The 25,018-nt window shown below is 34.5% G+C and overlaps 3 protein-coding genes across 4 annotated transcripts; 1 reads left to right on the top strand and 2 right to left on the bottom strand.

Annotated features, from left to right (window-relative positions):
• Positions 1 to 5,225: 5,225 nt before the first annotated feature.
• LOC120211448 lies at positions 5,226 to 7,819 on the top strand. Of its 2 annotated transcripts, none has more exons than XM_039209978.1 (4): positions 5,226 to 5,305; positions 5,422 to 5,556; positions 5,896 to 6,244; positions 6,692 to 7,819. In XM_039209978.1, the coding sequence occupies exons 3-4, from the start codon at positions 5,995 to 5,997 to the stop codon at positions 7,522 to 7,524; spliced, it is 1,083 nt and encodes a 360-aa protein (XP_039065909.1). In that variant the 5' UTR covers positions 5,226 to 5,305; positions 5,422 to 5,556; positions 5,896 to 5,994; the 3' UTR covers positions 7,525 to 7,819. The 2 variants fall into 2 exon arrangements, with proteins under 2 accessions (XP_039065909.1, XP_039065910.1); XM_039209979.1 differs by having other exon boundaries at positions 5,244 to 5,305; positions 5,491 to 5,556.
• Positions 7,820 to 7,967: 148 nt separating this feature from the next.
• Positions 7,968 to 10,098, bottom strand: LOC120211446 (phosphoribosylamine--glycine ligase-like). Its single transcript, XM_039209976.1, has 4 exons — positions 9,777 to 10,098; positions 9,112 to 9,485; positions 8,486 to 9,016; positions 7,968 to 8,391 (listed from the first exon to the last, which is right to left on the bottom strand). The coding sequence occupies exons 1-4, from the start codon at positions 10,069 to 10,071 to the stop codon at positions 7,984 to 7,986; spliced, it is 1,608 nt and encodes a 535-aa protein (XP_039065907.1). The 5' UTR covers positions 10,072 to 10,098; the 3' UTR covers positions 7,968 to 7,983.
• Positions 10,099 to 11,171: 1,073 nt separating this feature from the next.
• LOC120211447 (shaggy-related protein kinase kappa-like) lies at positions 11,172 to 15,057 on the bottom strand. The gene is given in 14 exon segments (XM_039209977.1): positions 11,172 to 11,418; positions 11,629 to 11,731; positions 11,816 to 11,899; positions 11,991 to 12,086; positions 12,585 to 12,635; positions 12,728 to 12,868; positions 12,952 to 13,008; positions 13,280 to 13,354; positions 13,703 to 13,975; positions 14,067 to 14,126; positions 14,226 to 14,278; positions 14,281 to 14,317; positions 14,514 to 14,753; positions 14,954 to 15,057. Coding segments are annotated over 13 exon segments (1,266 nt in total). The 5' UTR covers positions 14,661 to 14,753; positions 14,954 to 15,057; the 3' UTR covers positions 11,172 to 11,329.
• Between the last annotated feature and the right edge of the window lie 9,961 nt (positions 15,058 to 25,018).

Genomic DNA, 25,018 nt, shown 5'->3' with positions numbered 1-25,018 from the left:
AGAATAAGAAAAAAGTTGGAAGCAAACTTGAAAAACCCAAAAACGCAAGATTAACTTAAGCAATGTGTTTGAAGGGGTTTCCGATGTCCAAATGACCTAAATTTTTTTTGGAGGTCTGTCTTTTAGTGTAGAAACAACTTGTAAATGTTTATCCCTAAATACCTTCAGTAATATATTGTAGATGTAACACCTACAACCGTATACTTATACCAATATAGGTTATAGATGTCACATGATTTACTTAAAACATTACCAATTTAAAAGTGGTTTGAAATTTATTTTCTCCCAATTATAATATAAAATATAAAAGAATAAATCACATGAAATTTATGTATAATATTTAAATATCAAATACGTCCATTTATAAAAGTAATACTAAATAATATCATCCATGATGAAATATAGTAAAACAGAGTTTAGTTTAGCCATTACAACAATTTCCAAAATAGTTAACAGAGCAACTAGGACATTTATAAGTGCATGCCACTAAATAAGTCAGAATCACATCAAAGGATGTCTTACTGATATTGTATTACACTCCTCGATGTTTGATGTTGCTCTGTACTCCTTACTTCTACTCCTGATGTTTACCTACGAGTGAAAATCATCACACGCTAAGTATATACTTAGTGAGGCAATTAAGATAATAACAATCCTTCCATGCATAAAATTTAAATGTCATCATCAAATACCATAACATTTTCTTACCTGCCAAAATCAACATGACATGTTATAAATATAACTATTTAATCAATAACTATAGCCCAATTTATTAATCTACGAGGAACCCGGTATAAGAGTAAAAAATTGTATAATAACGCTAAGGTCGAGCCATGCTTACCTAATAAATTGCACCATAGTGCTGAGGTCGGGTCTTGCCCACCTAACTTGTACTATGTGTCTTCACTATACACATTAGTACTACTTAAATTTTCATAGTTGCTAGACTCTATGGCATGCCATTAATACCACTAAACCTCAATAACATACTTAGGCATTTAGTCATGAATTAAATCATCCATGGCAACGTATAACCATGAAACAAACATTAGGGCAGTTCATACCCAAAACATCCATGTCAAAATTTCATGCTGATAAAACAAGGTATACTTATCACAAGTCTTTCTGATGATGTATAAAACATATATGTACAGTGTTATGCATGTATTGCAGTCACCATGACACTTTATAATTCCAAAAGATTTTGATTCACTATGCTCCAATTTATTCCTTTTTATATTCTATTTTCTTTGAACACATAGTCAATCACGATCTGTACAAAATCATAAATTCATATCGATACATATGTTAGTATTGTACTAACATAAATACATTTTCAAAATAATTTCCAAAATCAGACAACTCGCACTACCTTTAAAGAATCAATATTTTGTATTGATATACACACTGAAATTTAATTCTGTTTATTCCATTGAAAACTAGACTCGAATACAAATCTATCCATATAAATAACTCATTCTAGTTCATTTTGTACAATTTATGGTAAATTTTAAAATTTGACCGATCAAATCTATTTTATGCAGAATCCCATTTTTCTAACCTTACATCGGTTAAAAAATCATATCTTTTTGTATATATCTTGAAATTGATCCCTGTTTGTTTTAAACAAAACTAGATTGATAAAAAAATAAACTTTAAATAATTTTTATATAATTTCTGGTGAATTTTCAAACCCACTGTCAGATTCAAAAATCTAAATTGTTTTCCTTAATTTGCATCCTTAGGTTATTCATCAATTCTTACAACCAATTATTTAAAACCACTAAACTCTGTATAACTCCAAATCATAAAATCTCATCACACATTTATCTTCTCCATGAAATTTTGGTACCAAATGATCGAGAATTTCATGTAGAACAATTTTCTATTTTACGGCATAACTCAAAATCCTAAGAAAATTACTCAAAAATGAAAAACAAAAATATTTTTTTACCTTTGGGAGAAACTCACTACCATTCTGCTGAAGATGAAAAAATATCCTTCATAGTTTCTTCAACTTTCTTTATAATTTAATGAATTAAAAATTCATTAAATACTAAATTACCAATTTACCCTTAAAATTAAAATATCTTTACTAATTTACCCTTAATTAACTTGATATTTACATTAATACCAAACCACATAAACCTTATCATCTTCCAGTCAAAGATGAACAACTTGACTTTGATTTAGGAAATTTTACATAAAATTTTCAAAAATTGCATTTTAGTCACTAAATTCCACTGTTTCGGTCAAATATTAAAAATTTCACATTTCTGAGCTAAATTTCTCTGATATAAAATATTAAAATAATATTTCCAACCATTTTATAACATCCTTCAAATTTTCGTAAAATTCCAATTCGATCTGAATATTTGATTTTAATACCGAACTTTACTGCTTTATAGCTTTTAACTCAATTCCCGTACCAAAATTTGATTCCCACTAAAATCTCTGTAGTAATCCAAACTTTTCATTTACAAGCTAAAATATATAACTTTTAAAAATTAAAATTTTGATCCCTAAACTTTTCAAAGTTTATAACTTAGCCACTAAACTTTCAAAACTTACACTTTAGTCACTAGACAAAATTTGGGGTATTACAGTAGAAATTCTTGAACGAAGAAATCCTAATTCTATCATTTTTTATCAACATGTTTGAAGGGGTTGTTGATGTTAAAATGGTCTCACGTTTTTTAGTTGAGAACGTTCTTGTAATGAGAAATACACCTGCAAAATTTTAGATCAAAATTCCTTTAGTAGAAGTTTCTAGAAATTATTTCAATGAAGAACCCTAAATTTACTGAACAAATTTAAATGACGCTTTTGAGTGATCTATTGATGCCCGATTTACCTGAATTTTTGACTATAAACCACTATTGGGATGAATAATGCACTTGTAAAAAAATCAACTCCAAATTCCTTTATTTGTTTTTTCTGAGATTTTTTTGCTTTTCTTTTTTTTTGCCTTTTTCTTGTTTGATTTTTTTCTTGTTTGATTTTTTATTAAAAATAACAAACTAACAAGAAGAAATTGAAAAAAAAATAATGTAAAAATAATCTGAAAATGATCACTCGTTGCGAACTAGCTCTGTGGGGTATCTTGACGTTGATGTACGCAAGAACAAAAAAGATTGCTTAATTTTCTTCAAAAATTGATCCAAATATGATATCGATTGATAGATTGTGATGAAAGTAGCTTATTTTTTAAGAATCAAGCCTATGGAACTTCAATCAAAGAACGAGATGGAAGATGTATTAGGGCTTGTCGTAAACTAAGGTTCTAAATTGGGAATAGTTTTTGTAAAATTAAGAAAAAAAACTAAATATTAATATGAGAATAATTAAGATTAAAATAATAAGGTAATCAAGGATAAAGAAAATAAAGATATGATGACTTAGCTAAAATTAGGGTTTCGACAAAATCACTCTTTGTTTTGGATGGAGGTAGTCGTGTATGTTGTTTGGATGATGAAGATGATGATTGTGATTGATAGATAGTTGTCCTACAAATCTTCCTAATCTCAATTTACTAGGAAAACTCGATAATCAGCTCTAACTAGCCCTCCTAATCGCAATGAGAAGACAAACCGGAGTGGAGTGTGAAAATCTCCCTCACGAAGAACTTGAAGAATTTAAAGATGAAAAATGCTTCAAAGGCAGAAGGCAATCAACACTTGAAAAAACGAACTCTAGTTATATTATTTATCAAAGAAATCTGATTTACAATGGTGAATTGAGCCTTATTTATATAAGATGAGGAGTTTCATGAATCTAAGTAACTACTCAATAAAATAATAATAAAATAAAGATAATATTTTGATTATATCCTAATTTCTAATAAAATAATAATCAATTAAATATATTTTTACTATATCTTAATTCTTAATAAAATAATAAATCTAATCTAAAAGATAATAAATCATATATTAAATTATATTACAAATAATTAATAAAATTATTGACAATTCATAATATTTGTAAAATCTTGTATTAATCACGTATATGGATTTCTGCATGCGTTTTGTTCACAAAAATGAACGTATCTTGAGTTTCCGACATCGGATTGAATCGTTTCATAATAACTGTTTTATTGAATAAAATAATTTTTTTATTATTTCGGGTAGAATCGGATCGGGTTCAGGTGTAAGTAATTGAAAGATGATTTTATCGTTTTTATTTTATTAAAAGATACAGAGAATGCAACCGAGAATCAAATAGACAAGACAAGGCCATTGAATGACATGTGAAATCTATTTAGACACGCAAGAAGAAATTCAGTTTTATTATAAAGTCCAAAATTTGGCAGCATTATCGTGTAAATCTTGAGCATAGGATACTCTTGTTTTTATTTGGACTCAGGTTTCAAAGAAAACAAAACATTCATCATTTGGAAATCTCCTTCAATTTATTAAATTTTATACTCGTCTCTTCTTTATGTAGAAAGCAATACCTTGCATGTTGTTGTACCAATCGTCGGTATTATCCGACAGTGATGAATACATAAATTTAAGAATAAAATATAAAATTTTAATATTTTTATTTAAAAATAATAATTTTTTTCTTAACACATTACATTAAATTTAATTCTGACTACCGGATGTCTTTCTACGGAAGCTGCTCTTAACTTGGCGTTGGGGCACAGCCTACTATCTTACCTCCCCCTCATCCCATTACATATGGAAATAGGGTCAGCTAATTTTATTACATTAAATTTAATCATCTTTTTAACGTGCTTGACCCCTTATAAGGCTTAGCGCATCCACCCATATTACTCGGCAGGGTTGTCTCGGCCATTATAGGGACCCAGAGCAAAAATTAAAACAGCATAAACGAACATATAAACGAACCATATGAACAAACATGTTGACGAACATAAACGAATATATTCATGAACATTAAATGAGCATGTTCAAGAACATTAAATGAGCATGTTCAAGAATGCTAAATGAGCCAAACACAGAAATCTTTAAAATTAAACAAACGAACATGATCGTCTTGAAAAATGAATAAACAACATAAACACATGCTTATTCGTTTAAGTCCGGTCCATTTATACCCTAGATAATGTCAAAGAGCTAGATCGATAATAAATCGAAAGTTGAAGGGTTAAACTAATCGAATACATAGTAAAAGAACTAAAGTGAAACTTTTCACTAAATTAGAGGGGCCATTTTAGATATTAAGCCTTTTATTTACTATTTTTGTTTGCTGACCTATTTTCCTGTTATTCATCATTTTCTCTAAAAGGAAAATATCGTTTTTGCTCTGCTACAATTCTGACTCAGTTCTCGCCATCCAAACAGTAATTTCATTCAGTTCTATAACTTCTTTATTAAGATTTGCTAAATTTAATTTAATATCTTTTTAATTTTAGAAATGCTTGCTTAAACTGACTTTTTTTTTTCTGGAAATGTAAAGGAAGATTCTCTGTGATATTATCCGCTCAAAATATATGCACATATATTAATTTGATTGCAACGGCAACAGATTTTGAAGGAGGCAATTGCTATAATTAAGTAAACCGGTAGATCGAAGCGGCCGGAACTGGAATCGGTGAGTTTTAATTCAATTCAATCAACTTTCTGGTGTTAGCGGAAAGGTTTTCTTAACAGAATTGGAGACGTTAATTTGCAGTTGATTAAAAATATTTGTTTAAATCAATATTATTCTCTGCATTGAAATTAAGGAACATCTCTGATTTCTCATCACAATTTAAACCGTCTAATTGTTCCAACCGCGTATTCATTTTTGAAATGTGAATTTTCTATTGTTTCCGAAGCTTTATGAATTTTCGGTTGTAGTTTATTACATTGATTAATATGCCTTTATTTCTTTATATTGAATCATATTGTAATATGTTTCAATAAAATTGTTTTTCATTAAAAATCGTAGAGTATGGAGGAAAACGCCGACAGAAATAGATTTGGCGATCGGATACGACATTGAGAAGCAACGAATCCCCCAGTTAAACCACTTGGAGAGGCGACTCAAATGACGGTGAGCGAAACCGTTGGTAGCGATGAAGGGTTGGCTTCATTACCGATAAATCCCTCGTCCCCGATGACTCCTTCATCGCCTATGAATCCTTGCTCGCCGATGATTCCTTGCTCGCCAAAGAATAGGCTAAAGTTTCTTTGCAGCTATGGCGGGAAAATATTGCCCAGATCAAGCGACGGTAAACTCAAGTACGTTGGTGGAGAGACTCGAATGGTGGCGGTCCCGGGGGATATCAAATTTTCAGGTTTGTCCTCGTTTCATCCTAGTTAAGTTTTATGCCAACTCGACTTATTCCAATGGTAATTTGGTCATTGACATTTATAGTTTTTCCAATATTTGCTTCACCTTCGTTTTCATTTTGAAATAACTACTAGTACTTAGCTCTTTGATACTTTAGATTGATTTAGAATTCAAAAATTGCTCTGTCTAATCACTTTTCCATTGTTTAAGCTATCATATCTTGGATTGATCACTTCTATTTCTAAGCTGTAGTCGAAAAACCACAGTTAGTGTTTATAGTAGCTTTATGTTGGCATTTTGGCCAAATTTCAAATCTTAGTAAGCTTTATCCTCTTCAGATTTGTAGGAAAAAGAATCATAGCAATATGTGAATATCTTAAAAGCTGAAGAAATCAGCTTTTTTTTTTGTAAAATCCATTTTTTAAAGTGACATTTTCCCTGTACGTGACAGAATTGAAGAAGAAGGTGAACGGTATGGTTGAAGGCGACGTGATTCTGAAGTTCCCGGTTATCCCTGAAGAACTTGATGCCTTGGTAACTGTAAAATCCGATGAGGATGTCAAACATATGGTTGATGAGTATCATCGTCTCGAAAGTGAAGGAACTCCGAAACTACGTGTTTTTTTGTTCCCTTCGAACCCGATCGTAGTTGAGAACCAGACGAACCCTGCCGATCCCTACGCCATCGAGCAGCGGTACATAGAAGCCATCAATGGCATACCTCGTCCGAGTTCAAATAACACTAGTGGAAGACAAACCCCTGTCAACCCAAACCGCTCCAATTTCAGCATCTCTGCTTGCACTTCCCCTAGAGCAGCTTCTCCGGATGCTATGGCTAGCTCTTACCCCATGGAGCCATCAGTTTTAAGTTCAAACCAACATAACAAACCCCCCATGCCTAAAGTCCGCAGTTCTCCTAGCCTTTACAACCTCCACCTGCAAAGTAATAACAACCATAGTAATCACCAAGTTTACCAGCAACATCATCATTATCAACAAAACCACCAGCAACCACAACCCTATGGCATCCAATCTCCAAGAACATCCCCAGATTGGCCACACGACTTCACAAGGGGCACCATGGGGCACGGTCATGTTCCGGTAAACCGAGTCTATCCGGTAGGCAGACATAACATGGGGAATGGATACCATGGATGTCCTTGCTGCTGCGATGACTGCATGGCTTATCCAAGTGGAGGGTCTTCTAGGAGAGGTAGCCCTTCTACAAGTGGAAGGCTCGATAAACCGGATAGTCCCAGTCACAGGAACCATATGCCGGAATAAAGCAGCGGAATCAATCAAGTAGCATATTGACCATCAGACCGAAGAACTGAAAGATAGGTACATAATCTTTATACTTGGGTTATTTGCTACCCAAAGAAGGGTAAGACGGTAAAGAAGGATCTTTTATTTCCTTCCTCTATACATATCTGTGGTGTGAGCTTTCGTTTTCCATTTATCCTTCGTTTTGAAACTTGATTCATATAAATTGCCAAGTTGAAGACGAGATTTATAGATTTGTGAAAAAAAATTATGTACATTATACGATACATATATCTAAAGAACCGACAGTTGAAACAATGAATTCCTATGTTCGCAGTGAATAAATTCTGATTTACCAGCATGCACCAGAACAAGTATAAACTTTAGGTATGCTATTCTTTGGAAATTTAATTTGAGGTAATTTCATTTTGCAATTGGGGTAAGAGCCAGTTATTATATAGGAGAGATTTTGATGTAACTCTAAGCAAATTGCTTTTGAGGAAGTGCTCTCCATCCAATATCCTTCCGGTAGAATCCTTCCGGCCAGTTGATTTCTTCGACTGCTAGGTAAGCTTTGTCCCTTGCTTCTTCAAGATCTTTGCCTTTAGTAGTAATCCCGAGAACACGACCACCAGTAGCAATGAAATTTCCATCTGAATCGAGTGCAGTTCCGGCATGGAATATCTCGACCGAAGGAGCAACATGTTCTGCTTCCTCAAGGTTCCTAATCACGGTCCCTTTCTCGTATGAGCCGGGGTAGCCCTTGCTTGCCATTACTACGACCATGGCTGATCCAGGGGACCAGTTCAGCGTCACCCCTTTTAGCTCTCCTCTACACGCTCCTAGCAGAACTTTTGCGAGGTCGGACTCTAAGCGAACCATCAGAACCTGTTGCAGAGCAAACCACAGCAAACACCATTTAAGAATCTATTGCCTCGTTGAAAAGCTTTGAAGATAGCACATAAACCAGCCTATCACTGACCTGACACTCCGGATCTCCAAACCGAACATTATACTCTATTAGTTTAGGTAAGCCGGACTTCTTCTCAATCATTAGTCCGGCGTATAGAACACCGACAAATTTGCATCCCTCCATTGACATGCCCTTCACCGTAGGGAGAATAATAGATTCCATGACCACAGATTGAAGTTCTTTAGTTAAGACTGGTGCAGGGGAGTATGCCCCCATCCCACCAGTATTTGGACCGGTGTCACCGTCTCCAACCCGTTTATGGTCTTGAGCAGACTCAAGCGGTATGGCATTCTCGCCATCCACAAGGGCAAAGAACGATGCTTCTTCTCCATCAAGAAATTCTTCGACAATGACACAGCAACCTGCGGAACCAAAAACACCCTCTACAAGCATCGAATCGACAGCTTCGAACGCCTCCTCCAACGTCATAGCAACTGTAACTCCTTTTCCAGCAGCCAGTCCATCTGCTTTGATAACAATAGGTGCTCCTTGCTCTTCAATGTATTGCTTCGCAGCCGATGCATCCAAAAACGTTCGATACTAAACCAAATATTTAAAAAGAGCATTAATTCAATAGCAAACATGTCTGATAATGTGTAATAAGCATAGTTTTTGCAAAAGAATTGAGACAAAACCTTAGCTGTTGGAATCCCATATTTTTCACATATAGTCTTCATGAAGTTCTTAGAACCTTCCAAGGCAGCAGCCTCAGCTGAAGGGCCAAATGTGGGGATCCCCGCCATCACCAAGTCATTAGCAAGACCCGAAACAAGGGGTGCCTCCGGTCCAACAACAACCAAACCGACACTCCATTTGCGGCAAAACGAAATCACGGCTGAGCTATCCGAGATGTCGAGGTCAGGAATACAAGTTGCATTCCCGGAGGCGGAAATCCCGGCATTGCCAGGAGCACAGAAGACGGCGTCGCAAGACGGCGACCGCTGCAACGCATAGCAAAGGGCGTGTTCTCTTCCCCCTCCACCAATAACTAGAACCACCACTCTCTCCGCTGTTGCATTTAGCCAAAGGCAGCACAGTTTAGATTAATTTTTCACTTACTTCAAAATCATCTGCTTTAACATTTGTCCTACGGGTTTGATCATAATATTACTTGGAACTGGTTTAATTACACTCCCATTACCTGTACTATTAACTCCATCCGATTTAAAGATCAAAGCACAGTCGAAAACATGTCAATTAAATTTAAATTTGGCAGATTAATATTTAAAGGTGCTTCAGAAAAATGGAAAAATATATAAATTAATGGGAAAAGGGTGTTTCAGAGTAGTTCTCATCATACCGGAAGCACCGTTACTGCCATGGCCATCGACCGAAACGGAGAGCTCTGATTTCAGGGAAAAGCGCCGGAAGGCAGAAGATGACCATTGTGAGCCGCCGCAGAGGGGCCGAGTCGATCTACGATGATCGAAGGTGAAACTGAGGGATCCCGCTGAGAAAGAAGAAGCCCCGAGGAGCGATTTTGATGGTAAAAAGGAACCGTGAAAAAGTCGAGAAGCAGAAAAGCCATTGTTGAAGCTATTGGTGTCGATAGCAAGCTTAGGAGAAGGAGATAGATTAATGGTCGTAAAGGCCATGCCGTCTTTGCTCTTGTTTCTTCCGAATCTGCAAACGGGAACAGCCGTTACTGAAAATTCATTTTATGGGCTTACATCCGTGACAGTTTTTAAAGATTCGAGTACGAACCATTAACCTAGTGAATAGAGTAAACTTACCTCGACTCTATTCGATTGGATTAATCGGTCAATAGATCGGATATCAGATTGATTAATTCAAAAAAATCGAATTCGAGTGTCATGAATATAAAGATGCGAGTCTTTAACGTCGACATGAACTACCTTATAGTTATATAGAGATGCGGCCATTGAAGTAGCAGTGATTTCAGTAGAAAAGGTGTGCTGACTTTACCGTGTGCTGCTCTTCGTTTTGTATTTGCCACTGTAATTTCCAAGTCTCGAAAGGGTAAACCGAACTCACCGTTGTTTTTGGCTGAATGCAAAAACCACTTTGACATTCTTCCAATTCTATTTTCACCCCAGTAAAAAAGAGGTCTCTTAGTTTCAAATTCCGACAAATTGGTCCCCCGAAACAATAATGTAATTCTCGTCGGTTCTTTTCTGTACAAAGTTGATTTTCAAATCAAGGATATTGATTGCTGCTTTAATGCTTTCCGTTAATTTTACATAATTTGACTGCTCTAATAACAAATCTGTCCTTTAATATCCATACATCACATCAATTTACACATTTTATGCATGAATTAAGCAACTACAATGGTGAAGGTATTTATTATAATTTTTGAAATTTTAAGTTCGAACATCGCGTATGTCAAATTACAAAGCGTGAATATCTTTAAATCGTAGATTAAAAAGCTAAGATTAACTTTTATTTTCTTCGGTGAATCTTCTCATTTCTTATTATTAATCTTTTACTTCAACTACCGATCTTAAAAAGGTATAAAATTTTTAGTTTGGACGATGTAATTGAATCCTAACACAAAACATTCCTTTCAGTTTTATCAAATTAAACCAAAATATATATAAATATTAAAATTTGAATTCTAGATTTATAGAATGCCACATTATAGAGACAGTGAGATGAACATAGCAAAACAAATAAGTATACATAGAAGGTTATAGAAATTAAAAGCAGTCTTCAGAATTTAACAAGAACAAAAAAAATAAAAAAGCCAGGTCCTTCAGCAATCAAAGCAACGATGAACGATGATGATACGGGTATGGGACATTTTTCTTCTTTTTACATGATTACATATACGATGACGCAAAAGAAAATGGCGTGGCACGGATATTGGCTCGTAGAAACTCGGAAAGGTTACTAAGTATGCAGCGCCATGAATAAATTCTGCTTCCGAGCATGCTCCGGAATAAGTTTCTTCACAACGTCAGGGGGGACGCCAGCGAGCTCTGCCAATTTAAGTGGGAACGATGAGTAGAGAAAGAATTCATCCATGCATGTTAAATAGAGTTTTGATTTTGTAATATTCGTATTGTATTCAAGATATTGCATTCATATATGCAGCGAGAAATCTGCTTTCTCGGAACCGAAACATGCGGCTGTGTATCTTGATGGCATGATTTGTTTTCAAGTATTTTTAACTACCAAGTAAAACTCACCTTGCGGCTTAAAATTGAAGAGTGGTGGCAGAGGACGGCCATTGGGAAGTCGAGTGTTCGGGTCCCTCAGTTCATCAAAGAATGGGTGAAAGCAAGCCTCCAGCTGCTCGGGAGATAAATAAAAAGGCCGATTACTGAATGATAATTTTTGAAGTTACCACTCAATGCAGCATAAACAATAACTTACAGCAGTGCATCGCAAATTGGGAGAGTACTGGAAAAACCTACAGACAAGGTCCACTGCTTCTGGAGGCAAACGCTTTTGGAAGACCTGTTGCAAGAAAATGCATTATGGAGTTCGATAGGAAAGCTTATGATAAGGAGAGCATAGATTATGAAAAAAGAGAGAAGGGCACGCACACCTTGTGCCATGGATGGGGCTTTATCTGGGGAAACTTGAATTCAGTGTAGTTTGGATTCATGCACTTGATCTCCTCCCTGGTTGGAGTCCCCAAAACCTAAACAAAACATTCAAAATCATAGACATGTTATCGATCAAATCCTTCGGGAAACTTTGATGTACATGTTTCCAAACATTTTGTCAAAAACAATGGACAGAAGGCCAGCATAGGGGGCCAAAGAAATTGTTCTGACACAGACTGCATTCCGCAGCAAATGAAATACTCAAATCCTTAAACTTTTGGCTTGAATTTTCTTCTATTTATGAAAAGGAATAATTGAAAAAAATATTAAATTAAGCAACACTGTATAAACCTCATTTGGAAATCAGAAAATGTAAAGTTATCTAGAATGTTCATCAAAGCACCCCGAGTTCACATAACCAAGTTTTAAGCAAAAGTCTAATAATTATCAAAACCTATGGTTTACTGTTGAGATATAATAAACTTCAATTGATTTTTCAAATGTCAACAAATGTGAAAAGTAATTAATAGATTAATCATGCATTAAAAGCAAGTACTCGAAAGAATTATACAAGGAATGATAGATGCAATCACCTTAATGATTTCAACAAGTTGGTCGACCCCACTTTCACCAGGAAACAGTGGCTGCATTGCAAGGTAGCAATCAGAAACACGATCGATGAAGAGAACAGTAAATTTTAACAGTAACCTTATTAAACAAATTAGTCTAAAATTACCTGTCCAAGAAGTAACTCAGCCATCACACAACCAGTAGACCATATATCTATAGCAGTTGTATATTCAGTAGCACCAAATATGAGTTCTGGAGCACGATAATATCTCGAGCAGATGTAAGAAACATTGGGCTCTCCCTTCACCTGAAACAGATAATGCATGCAAACTCAGGTTATGAAACAAGATCCGACAACAACAAAACAATTACCATTTCATGAAAACTTACAAGCACTTTCGCACTCCCAAAATCACAAATTTTCAACTGATGCGTATGTGGATTCACCTGGATAAAAACCATAGAAGTTGAGTCTCACAAAACCAAGTATGGACTTCACATATAAAATCTCTAACCAGATAGCATCTTTCTCACATGGAGAAAACAAAAAATAATTAACATGTAAAAGCAGTCAATAAATCTCAGGTTATTCCCAATATGGTCAAGAGACTTGATCAGCTAGAACAACAAACAATACAGTTACAAGCAGGTGTACATTACTACATGACAAATATGTACTTTGTAACAAAAATTTGATTCCTTAAAAAAAGTGTCTTACAAGTAAATTCTGAGGTTTAATGTCACGGTGACATATACCAATGCAGTTGTGTATATAGGCAAGTGCTCTGCATATCTGCAATCAAGAAGGAGACAATTAGCTACAAATTTGTCCAATATACTAACTTTTGAGAGTTCAAACTGAAGAAAAGGAAAAGAAAAGTAAGTTTATATCTAGAAAATCTGAAATATTTGACCTATCTAGTAATAGTTCAAACCAGAAATTGAAAAATGACTTCTCATTCCATTACCATATAATATAGCAGCAAGACCAAATAAATCACGACAATATATCATATGTGAAACAATTCTGAACCACTCAATTACTCAGTAAAAGGCTATTGCGAGAGAAACATGATCCAACACTATCTTTCCATATATCAATATAACATATAAAAATATGTTTAATAGGACAAAGAAGCACCTGATAAGTATAGAGTTTAACATATATTAAAGGCATTCGTGTGTTCATCCTGCTGTAGCTTCTGGCTGTTCGATGAACAGTTTCAGGTACATACTCAAGAACAAGATTGAGGTAGAGCTCTTCCTTGTCTGTTTTTGAGAAAAAAAAATGTTTAAGAGCAACAACATTTGGATGATCCAGCATTTGCATAATCTGCAACTCCCTATTCTTGTAGCGCTTATCTTGAAGAACCTTCTTAATGGCAACAATTTCTCCAGTTTCACGACATTTTGCCTTCAGGAAACGGTCAAGTCATTCAAGATTATAATCAACTTAGCATAGTCGATAAAATATTTATGATCAAGAACATTATAGAACTTCTTACTTGGAAAACAACACCGAAAGAACCAGTTCCAACTGCATGCTCAGCAATATAACTAACATTCTGTCGATCCAACCAAAAATAGATGTAGATTGAGAATAATCCAAACAAAAATCGAATCTTGGTAGGAAAATTTTGCACGCTAATTTATTTTCTTTCAACCTGTTTTGATTGACCATTTCGACCGCCAATGGTTGTTCTTATCACATGTCCTGTTTCGCACCCACTCCATCAACTATATCTGGCTCACTATCCTGCATGGATAAAACATAAAGGATCATCTACAAATAGAGAAGCATCTTGCAAACATTGTAAACCTATGTTCAAGGTTTCAGTATCAGGCTACTATATTCTCAATAAGCATGGCCATTGTAAAGTTACTTCAGAAGAAATTTTGACAAGTTAAATCTAAAAATAAAATACTAAGGAACTATAGATTGAGCTTCTTACTCTGTCTTCATCATTTTCCACTTTGTCCCTCAGTCTCATTTCAAGCATTTCTCTCCCCAGCCAATCAACAGAACTAGACGAACTTTTGAAACCATTAATGGACCTGGAACTACCCACTCCTCCATTTCCTAGGCTTGCAGATGCCATAATTCAGTCAGGTAAACCTTATAGAAACTAGTATTGGCTATCCACTAAACACTCCGTAGTCCAGCTGCCCATCTCATCCAAGCGCCTAGCTTCCTAATTGATTCCCAAAGAAGAAAAAAACATATAGCCAAGGGTCAGAGAAAATAACTATAAGCTCCAAGAGATCGAAATCATATGGGAATCAAATGCAACAATTACTTCTTCATACAGCATACAGAATATGAGCGTCAGAAAAAAAGCAATGTATGTGTGTAACAAGGAAACAAGAAAGAGATTTCCAGTTAAGAAAAAACCCGTTAAGACAAATAGTCCAAGGCTTAACTTAAAGTTCAAACAAGTGAGATCAGCTACATAGAATATGTTGCCTTCGAACAGTTAAAATCCAATGTCAGATTCTCTGAAACATATCCAAAATTTATTGTTTGTTTAAATCGTTAGTTCTTACCATACATTTGTAAACGAGCTTTCTTTCTATTGAACAAAAGCTTATTTACCCTACTTGTTCCCAAAAAAATGTTGATTTTTCCACTGCTAAAATCATAAGTGTCATCTATTAATAAAATAAATAAAGAGGAACAAATAGTAAAAAAAATTACAGCGTGAAATTATTTGTTAATCTTACACGGGGCATAGATCAGATCTAACCCTATTCTAGCCAATCAAAACACCAGAAACCACATAATTTTCCACACAGAATATGAATTAATGAAAAGAACCCTAAAAATAAACCTTATCATACCAGTTAAAAGAAAGCAATTTTCGTCGAAAATTAAACCCAAACTATTTCACTTCAAAAAGAACAAAAAAAAATGATTCCCGTTCGAATACTTACTAGAAAGTGTTCGGAACGTAACCGAAAGCAGATCAAGCGCATTTCTTTATCCTCTGAATTCGATTACAAAACTCTAATCAGATTTTTTTCTTCCAAACAAAAAATCACTTAAGGCATACAGCTACGAACTGTTTCTGATCTGATCAAAATTGCTATTTTCAAGATTTTCTGATGTTTCTAGTAATTTCCCCCTATATTTTGAGTGGAGACCGGAGAGAGAGGAAGAGAGTGATCGAGTTTATGGATTTTTTTGGGGAATATATACTATAAATGAAATTACTCATCTTTACATCTTATTATTCAAAAACATTATTGTATTTTGTTTTAATTTTTCTATCAGTCCCTATATCCTTTGCAAACTTAAAAGTTGATTTTTATATTCTATACGTTCGTTTTATGGTGTATGTCAGAGTTGTTTCTCTTAGGTTTGTAAATGAGACGAGACAGATCGTGAGTTATTTGAGATTAAATCGATTAAAATTTGGTAAATACTTGAGTCGAGTTGGAGCTCACTCGAGTTCTTAATGAGTTTTTCCATTTCAAGCTTTTCTAAGCTTCAATTCATGGTTTTGAATTCGAATGAAGCTTAAAATTTTTACAAGTTTTCGAGTCAAGCCAAATTCTATTTTCAAGTTTTCAAGTTGAGTTGAGCTTAACCAAGGGCGTGGCTGAGGGTGTGCGAAGTGCGTGACGGCGTAGGGCCCAAAAAATAGGGGCCTCTAATTGAGTATGTCTATCAGTTGTTGCCATTAAAATCATAAAAATAGGTATAAAACAGTGGTTAAATCATTGGGCCCATGACTTTGTTGATCCTAAGTTCGAATCTCGTTAACAAAAAATTATTTTTGGGAAAACAATGCAAGTAGGTTTGCTCAGTGTGATACAGTGTAATTTTTTTATTATTTCAGAAAAATAAGTTCGAGATCTAAGGGCCCCTTTATAAAAATTTGCACAGGACCTCCAACAACCTAACCACGACCCTGAGCTTAACAATATTCGAACTCAACTTAACTCGTTTACGACCCTAATTCCTCCTAACATAGTGTTTATATTTTTTATATCTATTTTATGACCTATATTCAAAATTCATGTTTATTCATCTTAATAAAACAATCTCCAATATTTAAAATTAAAAAAATAATATTTTTTTAAAATATTTTTTTAGTCATTAACAATACATACACATCCTATAAACATAGTTACTCGAAATTAGACACTCTAAATCTTTGAGATGAATTAAGTGAGAGTATAGGGACTGAACACATAATTAAACCCTTTTGTTTTTCTAAAATTTAAGTACTTAACTCATCAGACAATAATTTAAAAAATCCAATTTTACTATTATAATGTACAGGGACCGTATAATATTAAATAAATACAATAAAGCAATCGAATTTTATATTTGGGTTTCTTCATATCCAATCAAACTTATTTTTTTATTATTTTTAATATTCTTTATTAAACATTTTATTTTAATTCAATATAGCATTAACACAAATAATATATTATTAGTTATTTTTAATAATCAACGCTTAAGATGTGGTATTTACCTCAGATGTATCAAAATATATATAATTTATAATATTAGAATAGATGATTAATTTAGATTTCCAATTAATAAATAATCATTAAATAGAGATTTAGGCCAACAATTTTCTGTTTATTTAATTTGTGTTTTATTCTACGTATAGATAAACAATATATTTTTTAAATAATTTAAACTTCTAAAAAATTATTTTATCAACATTTATAACTGATCTTACGTATAAATAATTTAGTTCATGAATCTTAAAACTTTTTTTCAATAAAATATTTAAATATTATTTATAGAAATTTAATGATAAAACATAATATTTTAATACATATAATAAATTAATGATTGCAGGGGAGAGAAAATTGTCGAAGTTTTTTAATTCAATAATTGACTGTCTACCTGCTCTGCTCATCAAATTTGTTTTATTGCGAGCCTTGGTCAAATCTATAATTGCCTATGAATTTCAGTTTATTATTATTTTTATTTTGGGTAAATATATTTTATACGATTAAAATTATGAATATTTATAGTGATTTTAAAATTTTACGAGTCATTTTATCATCAAAATTAATGGTTTTTGATAATTTTTAATTAAAGTTTATATACAACAAACTATAATGTTACTGAAAAATAAATCATTATTTTATATTAATTAGAAGCGTTAAAGTTAACATATAATTGACTTAATGTGATTTTCACCAAACAATTTGATTTAATGGGATCAGAACATTATATTTTTAAAATAAAATTAAAGATTTAAAATTTGATACTATAAATAAAATAAATTGATAAAATCGTTCTCAAAATAAATTTTTACACTACCGAATTAAGATTAATCAATAATTAATTTTAAAAAATTAAGTGTGTTAGAGCAGTGTCAAATGGCAACATTTGAAGATTTAAACAAAGAGATGGAATAATATATATATATATATAATTACTGAAATGAATTTTTATTTATCAATAATCCAAACAAATCAAAGGCAATGGCATTTCACTTGACACGTGGCAGTAAGTCTAGGAGAGAAGATGATGAGGGTCCTGCATGAGTCGGGTTGGATCGGATTTTTGGTCCACCCGACCCGACCCGAGAACAAGGAATCCTCCACCCGAGATCCGACCCAACCAAAACAAGATTTCACCCGACCCGATATATAACTTAAAAACCAGGCCTGACCCGAAATAATAAAAAAATATTATTTTTATTCAATAAAACAAAGACTTAATTGAAAAAAAATTATATATAGAGCATTATTATTGTAATTATTTTTAAATATATAATGTAAAATTATATATTTTTTCAGGTCAAGTCGCATATTTTTTTACACTAAACTCGAACCCGACCTGAACATCACATTTAAAAAACTCGACCTGAACCTAACTTTTTTTTATAAAAAACCTGACCCGACCCGACCTCGGGTACCATGCCCAACCCTACATATAACAAAACAAATCGGAATGTTTAGATTTTAGGTAAACCTTAAAAAGATTAAAAAAAAAAAGCGATTTTAGGTAAAAGTGCTTGGAAAATAATTCAAAAATATCATTATATTACATTAAATTAAATATTTAACTTTGATTGAGTTGGCAAAGGTCAATTTTAATCTAGATTTATTATAATATAAATTTTGTTAGAATTAAAATCTATTTAAAGTTATTTGGGTCAAGATCGAAGTATATTTTATGTAAGAGTTTACTTGTAATAATTGAATTTGATTATAGTTAATTGTGTTAACTGTAGTCTCGTTTTATGCATTTTATTGTTTGATTTTTTTATTATAAAAAAGATGAGAACAACTCACCTAGACACTATTATTAGGATCAGCCTGCCACGGTGGTAAAATCTCGTCCGAAGGAGTGTAGAAAACGAGCACATCTGGAACACCTACGGTGGCTAATTTAGCCATACGATCAACAAATTTGTATCCTTCACGATTCACGTTCTGCACCTTAACAACCCAATTACCCTACATCGATTCAAAAGCATGGTTTAGAATTGTAGGTCGATTGCTCCCCTCTTTCGTCGATTGCACCTTAACAAGCCGTGCTTTTTATCGACTAATGGACCCATCTGGATTTTCTTTCACCTTGAACAACCACTTGCATCCCACTACAGATCTTCCTTCATGCAATGGAACCAGTGATCATGTACCATTTGCCTTTAATGCTTCAAGTTCAACATGCACATCATTCTTGTGATTGAAGAGCCTCATGCACATTAACAGGCTCCATTGTGTCATAGGTAACATAATACACTTTAAGCTTGAACACACCACACTTGCTTATCGTGAGCATGGGATGATGATTTGCTATAGTCTCAACATCATTTCTTGACTCTGAATCCACACTACCATGAATACTTAAATCTTTATTAGCTTGCTGAACATTACCACCATCACCTGCATTATGTTGATCACCAGCTGCATTATGTTGATCAATCTCAATATTTAGACTCGAGAACTCATCCTCAGCTATCTCTGTCATATCTTCATGAGCTAAGTCCTCCCTCAAACTAGCAGTTACTGGTTCGACACCCACAGCACCACCAGGTTGTAATTTACTAACATTTGTAATAAGCCCAAGAGACCTTGATTTAAAGTTTGTAACACCAGATGTGACAGGAGAAGTAACAGAACTCATGAATGGAAAAACTGCCTCATCAAAAACCACATGCCTCGATATATAAATTCTTTTATCTGTAACTAGACACATATAACCCTTATGCTATGGATTGTACCCTAAAAATATGCATGGTTGAGACCTAAAATCTAGCTTGTGCCTTTAAAACAACCTCAAATATAGGTAACACTTACATCCAAACACCCTCATCAATTCATACTCGGGCTTCTTTCCCCACAGCTTCTCAAGAGGAGACACCCCATCTAAAACCTTTGTTGGCAATCGATTGATGATGTAAACAGCAGTGACAACAATATAATACCAGAAACGCAGAGGCATTGCAGCTTGAGCCAAGAGCATTAAAGCCAATTCAATAATATGCATGTGTTTCCTCTCAACTACTCCATTCTGTTCAGAAGTGTGTGGGCAAGCTACTCGATGAATGATGCCATCTTTAGCTAAAACAGAAGAAAGACTCCTGTACTCACCACCCCAATCACTTTGAACAGCTTTGACAGGCACACCAAACTGAGTCAACACCATTTTCTGAAATTGCTTAAACACAGCCACAACTTGTGATCTATCTGTTAGAAAATATACCCAAGAGTGCCTCGAATATGCATATACAAATGACAAGTAGTAGCGATAACCATTGAACATTACATGAGTCGGTCCCCAAATGTTAGTGAACACAAGCTGAAACAACTCATTATAAACGGTAGTGGAATCAACAAACGACAATTTATGACTTTTACCAATGCAACAAGCTTCACACATCTTATTCATATCCTTAGAAAGCATTACATCCAGTGTTTTACAAACATTTGCAACAGTGTTATACGTTGCGTGTCCTAATCGACGATGCCAAAGGCTGAAACTATTTGCAACAACAACTGAATGAGCAGTAGCACTTCTACTAGCACCTGAAACTGGATCTCCTGAGAAAACATACATGCCACCCTTAACTCGTTCACGCAGTAAAACATCCTTGGTAGTAACATCATGAACACATCATCCATGAGCATGGAACTCAAAGTACACTCCATTGTCCCTAGCAAACTTGGACACCGAGAGTAGATTATGTGTTATTCTAGGCACATGAAGCAGATTATTTAGCAACAACGATCTGGTTGAAGTTTCTAAGGTGGAACTACCAATCATATTAACATGTAAATAAAGACCATCACCAACCATAAGCTTACCTGGGCCACCACGTTATACTCAATGAGAAATATTACCTGACTTTGGTGTCACATGATGCGTGGCACCTGAATCTACCACCCATTCATCTTGAACATGTCCAGCAGATACATGATCACGAGAAGTACCCTCTGTCCCCGACTGAGATCGAGAACTATTCGAACAATATTCACAGTCAGTATTATCATAAGAAATATTATTAGCTTTTGCAAAGTCACTCGTGTATGGAGATTGACCGGTGTTGGAAGTCACAATGTGAAAATTCTCATCATACTGATGCCAGCACCGATCAACAAGATGACATGGCTTCCCACACAACTGACATTAAACTCGCAACCTTCCTCGTCCACGACCAGTCCTGCCACTCGATCTCCCACCAGAATGCATAGGCTGATGAGATCGATGATACTGTGAGTATGAGTGCGAGCCATCCTTAGCTGACTCAAAACCACGAGCAACATTCGCACTTACCAATATCACCTCTTCTTGAGCAGAAAACCATGCTAACTGCATTTCAGCATCAATTAGAATCATGCATACTTTTTCTAAAGACAAAGATTCTCCACTGGAAGTGATCATTGCCATGAAGGGTTGATACTCTGGAGGTAACCCTTTTAAAATACTTGTTATCTGACCAATTGTGGGAACAATATTGCCACAAGATGCCAAGGCATCATACGTTTCTTTAACGCGAGACAAATATATCTACATACTAGCTTCACCTTTCTTGAGAGACTGCAGCTTGCAATGCAAATTCATAACTGTTGTCGACGATTGGTAGCAAAGAACTGTAACACAGTGTTCCAGACTGCAGAAGCAATCTCAGCTCCAACAAACTGATACAATAAGTGATTGCTAATAGTGGACAACAACCAAGAAGCCAAGGCACTGTCTTGTGCCACAAAGTCTTCATAATCTTCATTTGAAATCATTGCACCATTTTCATCAGCAACCAACTCAGGTGGAGGCTTCAACGCACCAGTAAGCAATCGTTCAAGACAATGACTACGAACGGTAAGTAATAATTAATGTTTCCATAGTATAAAATTCATTTCATCGAGCATCACATTAATCTTTTGTTTGTAAACATCTTGATTCTGCTGGAGAAGGAAAGAACTTCACCAAACGACATGATCAAGCAAAAAAAGTGCAAGAAAGGCCACCAAGATCTTTGGCAATTGATACCATGTTGAGAAATTAACTACTTTGTAAACTTTTGAGATTATTTACAACACACCCATTACAAGAGTTCACCACCTTCTGTTTATATAGCTTACAACGCTAAGTAGTTAAGCTAATTATTGCTAACTGTACTAACAACGCTAAGTAACAAACTAATCACCTCAACTGCAAACTAACATCAAGAACTCAACCACCCGAACCTAGCTGAACCTCAATTATACTTAACACCTCTAAACTATCGACCTCGATCAGAATCTGATTGCCAGCCAACTTTTAAGCGAATAACAACCCTAAATAAATCCTCCAAACCTCCGCTTTAAGGTCGAATAGATGTTAATATATTTAGTGAAACCCAAACGCCACTCTCTTTCAGCGCTACGAATGACCTCTCCACACGTTGCTTGACCCGACCCTATTGACCGAGCCCTGTCTGTGTTCACTTTCAACCAACCTGTAGTATGCTGAGACTAGATGGATCTTACATGTTACACCCTAATCAGTCCGACTCGAAGATCATTGGATCACAATGTCACACGGGATCACCTAAATGGCTAACCCAAAAATGTTCTTTTAAAATAACTGAGTGTCAAGTATTTGATAAAACTGTCCATAATAATAATAATGAAAATTAGAAACAAATGAGTTTGCAAGTATGAGGGATCTCCCAAAGTATTCAAAATAATACAATATTAATTTAAATCAAGAGTTTATAAGTATGGCTGAGAGATTCTGCATCTCGGAGCTCACGCACTCCTCTAGTCTTTCTGAATACTCGAAGGTACTCTAGGTGAGATATAGAATCTGCATTGGAAACGTACACCTGACCAACTCACTCCGTCGAGTTTTGGGGCATATGCGTCCAACTGGCGATAAGTGCCTTGGCACTGACTGAGATATCTAACTGTACGATTGCACCTACTAAAGTGACTCGGGTGTCCTGACTATGTCTCGAGCTTCAAACAAGGCTAGTTTTATTACATCCTACTTGTTATTGTTTTTAATTGTTTTGAGTTAATTTAATGTTCTCACTTGTAGTTGTATTTCATGACATTTTGGTATAAATGAGACCCCTATAACCTACTCCTTAAATTCTTGGGTTTTCTACCCAAAACTGTCCGTGGGTGCCAATACTAATACTTCAGTATCGGTACTAACCCTTGAGTATCGATACTGAATACTGGGTATCGATACCAATTTTAGCTTCGATGTTTTGATAATTGACTGGGTATCGATACCTCTATATAGAGTATCGATACCGGTATCGATATCCCCTTAGGTATCAGTACCAAAATTGTCTGTTGGAACTTGCTAAGAGGTCTTGATATCAATACCACCCCATAGGTATCGAGACCAACCCTGCAGTACAAATACTCCCTGTTGAATTTACCATTAGTTTTAAGAACAATATCGGTACTGTTCTTCCAGTACCAATACCATCACTCGAAAATTCCATGTTTGGGCACGAAAAATGTAACATTTCCATTCTAAAAAGCCCTATTAAGGGTCTCAATTCCTTTTAAAGTCTTATGTATGATTAAAGGGGTCATAAAGGAGCTATAAACATGCTAGAAACACTGATTTATGATTTCTACTATGAAAATGCTACTTAACTCATGCAATGTAACACCTCAACCCGTACCCGACCCGGATACGAGTTCGAGATGTCACATTGAGTTTTAAAATAGTATTCTTATAAAATATCAAAACATTTGAACTTATATTAAGAAAATACAATAAATACTACTAAATTATGCTTCATTATAAAATTTTAAGGCAAAAAAGTATTTATGAACAGTACCGTGAACAGTACAATGAACAGTGCTACAGTGTATCGATGCATTGCTATAGTACACCGATACACTAAAGTTTCGAAGCAAAATTGTGCATCGATGAACTGCTATAGTGCATCGATGCACTGCTACAGTGACTTTCGTAAAACGTTCATAAAACTCGTAAAAATTTAACCGTTATTACTTTACATTTACATAAATACGTTTAAAACATTACAAAACTCTATCATATAATTTTACAAACCGATTATAACATATCGCATTTAAACCTTTATTTATATGTCAACTACTATCCTTATTACAAAATATATACTATACATTTCTTTTCTGATATGATCTTTGGAAATGAGGAACTGACCTGTCTTGCATAACCTTTATTAATCTTCCTCTTATCGGAACCTACGCGTGAAACAATCACACGCTAAGTCGTTGACTTTGTGAGGCATATAAAACATATAATACACCTAACATCATGTAATTCCTATAATACATTCATATCACCACAAGCATATACATCTCATATATGATATTTGTTATTGTCTATTTATTAATCCATTTTTACATGTCCCTAATTCTTTTTATCATATAAGCATATACTAAACATTTTTATACACATCATGGATCACATATATCCTTTCACAACAGAACACACATAGTGGCATACCAATTAATTTATTTACTCTCTTTAAAGCCCTTGTATTAGCCCATGTATACTTTTGAGAACTTAAGATATGTGAGTACATTGAGGTTGTGCACCACTATGTTGTCACCACAACTCGTATAAATGTCCCGAAAGACTATCCAGAGGTCATAAAGAACCTCAGCAACTATCCATAGGTCCCGAAGAACCTAGGTAAACTGTCAATATATCCCGAAAGACATAGGTAATTTTGTCCATATGTTCCGTAGAACATAGGTAAACCCTCGACTCTTGGCATACCAACTATACCACTACTCTCATATCACATAACATGGGCACTATCATTATAATTCATATCATTGCTCTTATAATCATATATTTCTTCTTTTCTGTCACATATCACATGTGCATATAATCACGTAGTTTACTTTCATGTAATTCATGTCACTTTTCATATGATTTCATATTCATATGTCAAATAGCTCGTATCACTTTGCATGGTTTCACATAAACATATATATCATATCTCATTCACATATATTTCCCATATAACTTATCTTA

This window comes from Hibiscus syriacus, unplaced genomic scaffold, assembly GCF_006381635.1.
Source record: "Hibiscus syriacus cultivar Baekdansim isolate YM2019G1 unplaced genomic scaffold, ASM638163v2 tig00109972_pilon, whole genome shotgun sequence".
Classification (NCBI taxonomy): domain Eukaryota; kingdom Viridiplantae; phylum Streptophyta; class Magnoliopsida; order Malvales; family Malvaceae; genus Hibiscus; species Hibiscus syriacus.
Note: the sequence above shows the minus strand (reverse complement) of the source record. Positions and strands in the feature narration are given on the sequence as shown.

Excerpts from the sequence above, each read along its gene's own strand:
- LOC120211448 (XM_039209978.1), top strand. The coding sequence starts at position 5,995 with ATGACGGTGAGCGAAACCGTTGGTAGCGATGAAGGGTTGGCTTCATTA. Across the intron at positions 6,245-6,691 it reads GGGGGATATCAAATTTTCAG|AATTGAAGAAGAAGGTGAAC; the intron begins GTTTGTCCTCGT and ends TGTACGTGACAG.
- LOC120211446 (XM_039209976.1), bottom strand. The coding sequence starts at position 10,071 with ATGGCCTTTACGACCATTAATCTATCTCCTTCTCCTAAGCTTGCTATC. Across the intron at positions 9,017-9,111 it reads ATGGGATTCCAACAGCTAAG|TATCGAACGTTTTTGGATGC; the intron begins GTTTTGTCTCAA and ends TATTTGGTTTAG. Across the intron at positions 8,392-8,485 it reads TTGGAGATCCGGAGTGTCAG|GTTCTGATGGTTCGCTTAGA; the intron begins GTCAGTGATAGG and ends GCTCTGCAACAG.